Here is a 2,695-nt window from a genome sequence, read left to right on the forward strand (position 1 = left end):
TTCTTTTTTTCAATTTTTCATTTAGAAAATTCTGTTTGTCTTTAGTTAGCACTTGCTAACTGGTGACACTTCTATTCTTTTAATGTTTTATTTATTTCCTTTTTAACATGCATCTCTCTCTCTTTCTTTCTCTCTCTCTCTCTCTCTCTCTATATATATATATATATATATATATATATATATATATATATATATTCAGCCATTCTGATGAGTCGTCGACGACGAAACACGTGTCAGTGGATAATTATATTTGAAAAACAATATATATATATATATATATATATATATATATATATATATATATATATATATATATATATATATATCCTTCATTTTCATCCTTCACTATAACATAGCTTTTATAACCACAATTCATCTTGGCAATACCCATCCAAGACGGCCTCTGCCAAAGCCAGGGACCACATCACAGTTCTACACGGTCATAGCTGACAGAACATTTTATATGTAATTCAATACAGATTCCTGAGTTTGAGAGAAAGATTTCTAAGTTCAGCAAGATGTATCTGAAAAATGTCCATGGTTTCATCGTCCAAAAAGTTGTTGCATCCAAGATGAGAACAGTAGTTCGAGGAATACACTTAACACCAAAATATTCAAATGTATGAAGAATTAAAAAAAAAAAAAAAGAAGTAAAAATTAGTGGTTGGCAGGTGGGAAGAATCCATTGTGGTTGTCGTACACGTTCGCAAAGTTTTCAAAAAAGTGATTGCGTTAAGATGATGTCCAAAAATATCCAGGTGAATGAATTTTGTTGATACAAGTGTTAAAAAAAAAAAAAAAAATGAAAAACCTACATCGATCATTCTTCGACATTTTGTTCGTAAACCTGGTCGAGTTTATCTTTCAATTTTTTCTGCTTCTTTAATTTGATCAGTTCGTCCATGGTTTGTGGCAACTGGGTTTTACTTGTTTCAGGCAAGAAAAAACTGATGAGCAGGGCGGAAATCAAAAGACTAACACCAAACAAAGCACTCGGAGCCCATTCAGCATATTCAATCTGTAAGTAGAAAAAAAAAAAAAAAAAACACGAAAAACTTTTCCAGATAGATAGAAGAGTAAATTATCTTGCCTTTGATAATATTTATTTGAATTTTTTACCACTTTTTTGAATGTGGATTGTAAAAAAAACATTGTAAAACAAACAACAGAAAAGAATTGAAGTTTCTTTCTTTTATATATATACTAGCAAAATTACCCGTTGTTGACTGGGATCAAAAACAGCCTACAGAAAATGGACTCTGATTTATGAAAGTATGATAGGTTATGAAAAGGAAGGGTTGTAAAGAGATAGCTTCGAATTTGGGGGTATCAAAACCAAAGCAACATATGATGAAAGTAAAAATAAAATAGATAAACCCCATAATTTATTATACCATACCTGTTCACACTGAAAAACTTATCACAATATTCTGTGGGTCTATATTAAAAAACCTTGTTAAACTTTGTGACATATTTCCATTCTATGGAGGTCAGGTGCGAACGAACACCTCATAATTTTATTATACCATATTTCTTCAAACTGAAACATAATTATCAAAGTATACTTATGCAGATAGATATGAAAAGTCTTTATTAAAGTTTGTGTCTATTTCCATTCTATGGAGGCCAGGCGCGAACGTAGACCCCACAATTTTATTATACCATTCCTATTTAAGTTAAAACATACTTATCAAAGTATTATTATGTACATGTATATCAAAAACACTTGTAAACGTTTTTTTTTTTCATTTTTATTTCCATACTTTGGGGGCCAAGCGCGGACACAGACCCCGCAATTTTTATGAACGACCGTTCTGCCAGATCAAACATACGCATTCTTGATCCTCGATACAGCTTCTGTCATTATATGTAATCAGTTTTTTAAAATAGTAAACCATATAGGAGCCTATTCGTGACCACACACACACATACACACACACACAGAGCTTTATATTATAGATTTGTGAAATCAATTAATCTTTAAGATATATATGAAATGATAATAAATAAATGGATTCATGAACTGAGTCTATTTTCAAGCAAACAATTTAATGCATATTTTTGTTTTTTTTACAAGGGAGTCACTACTATCAAGGCTCGAAGGCCACTCAAGGATAGGGGTTCATGAATGTAAGGTGGTAGTGTAGTAATCATTAATGGTGTAAGTTGTGTAGAATTTGATTGTTTAAGCAGCCTGTTCAACAAGAACTTATATACATTGGACTTGAAAGCTACCATACTGTAGTCAGCCGAGAAGCAGACCAACGGAACAGTGTTCCACTGTTCATGTCTTTAAAAGCATTTTGTAAAGTTAATTCGAAAATATTACAAAATACAAAAAATGCGAAGAAATATTTTATTAAATGATTAAAATAATTATGAAAGGAGTTGTGTTTGAAGGCTATATCAATGCAGTCTGTGGAAAACACTGTGGACATGAATTAGTATATAAAAGAATAGTGACAATATTAGAAGAGATTTTCAATAAGTTTTAATTATATTACGTTTATTTGCCAACATAATGTGTCATACAAGATGGGAGATGTTGATGTCCCTAATTTTCGAGAATAGTATCTCTTCTTCAGCTGAGAAAAGAAAAAAGAAACATATACAACTGTTTGGCGAGGCTTTTCTTTATCTGTTTTATTATTTATTTATTTATTTATTTATTTCCGAAAGTCATTGTTGCAGTCTG

General features: G+C 30.9%; 1 protein-coding gene across 3 annotated transcripts in view; it reads right to left on the reverse strand.

Annotated features, from left to right (window-relative positions):
• Window positions 1–444: 444 nt before the first annotated feature.
• Window positions 445–2,695, reverse strand: part of LOC145260482 (organic cation transporter protein-like) — a 127,807-nt gene continuing 125,556 nt past the window's right edge. For 2 of the 3 annotated variants that reach the window (XM_080118589.1, XM_080118590.1), the window contains one exon: window positions 445–1,018. In XM_080118589.1, the coding sequence (XP_079974715.1) occupies window positions 821–1,018 (198 nt within the window). In that variant the 3' untranslated portion in view covers window positions 445–820. The remainder of the gene's footprint in view (window positions 1,019–2,695) is intronic. The other variant, XM_080118591.1, reaches the window with a different exon arrangement.

This window comes from Euprymna scolopes, chromosome 36 (assembly GCF_053919585.1).
Source record: "Euprymna scolopes isolate OS-2025 chromosome 36, ASM5391958v1, whole genome shotgun sequence".
In the NCBI taxonomy this organism is placed as follows: Eukaryota; Metazoa; Mollusca; class Cephalopoda; order Sepiida; family Sepiolidae; genus Euprymna; species Euprymna scolopes.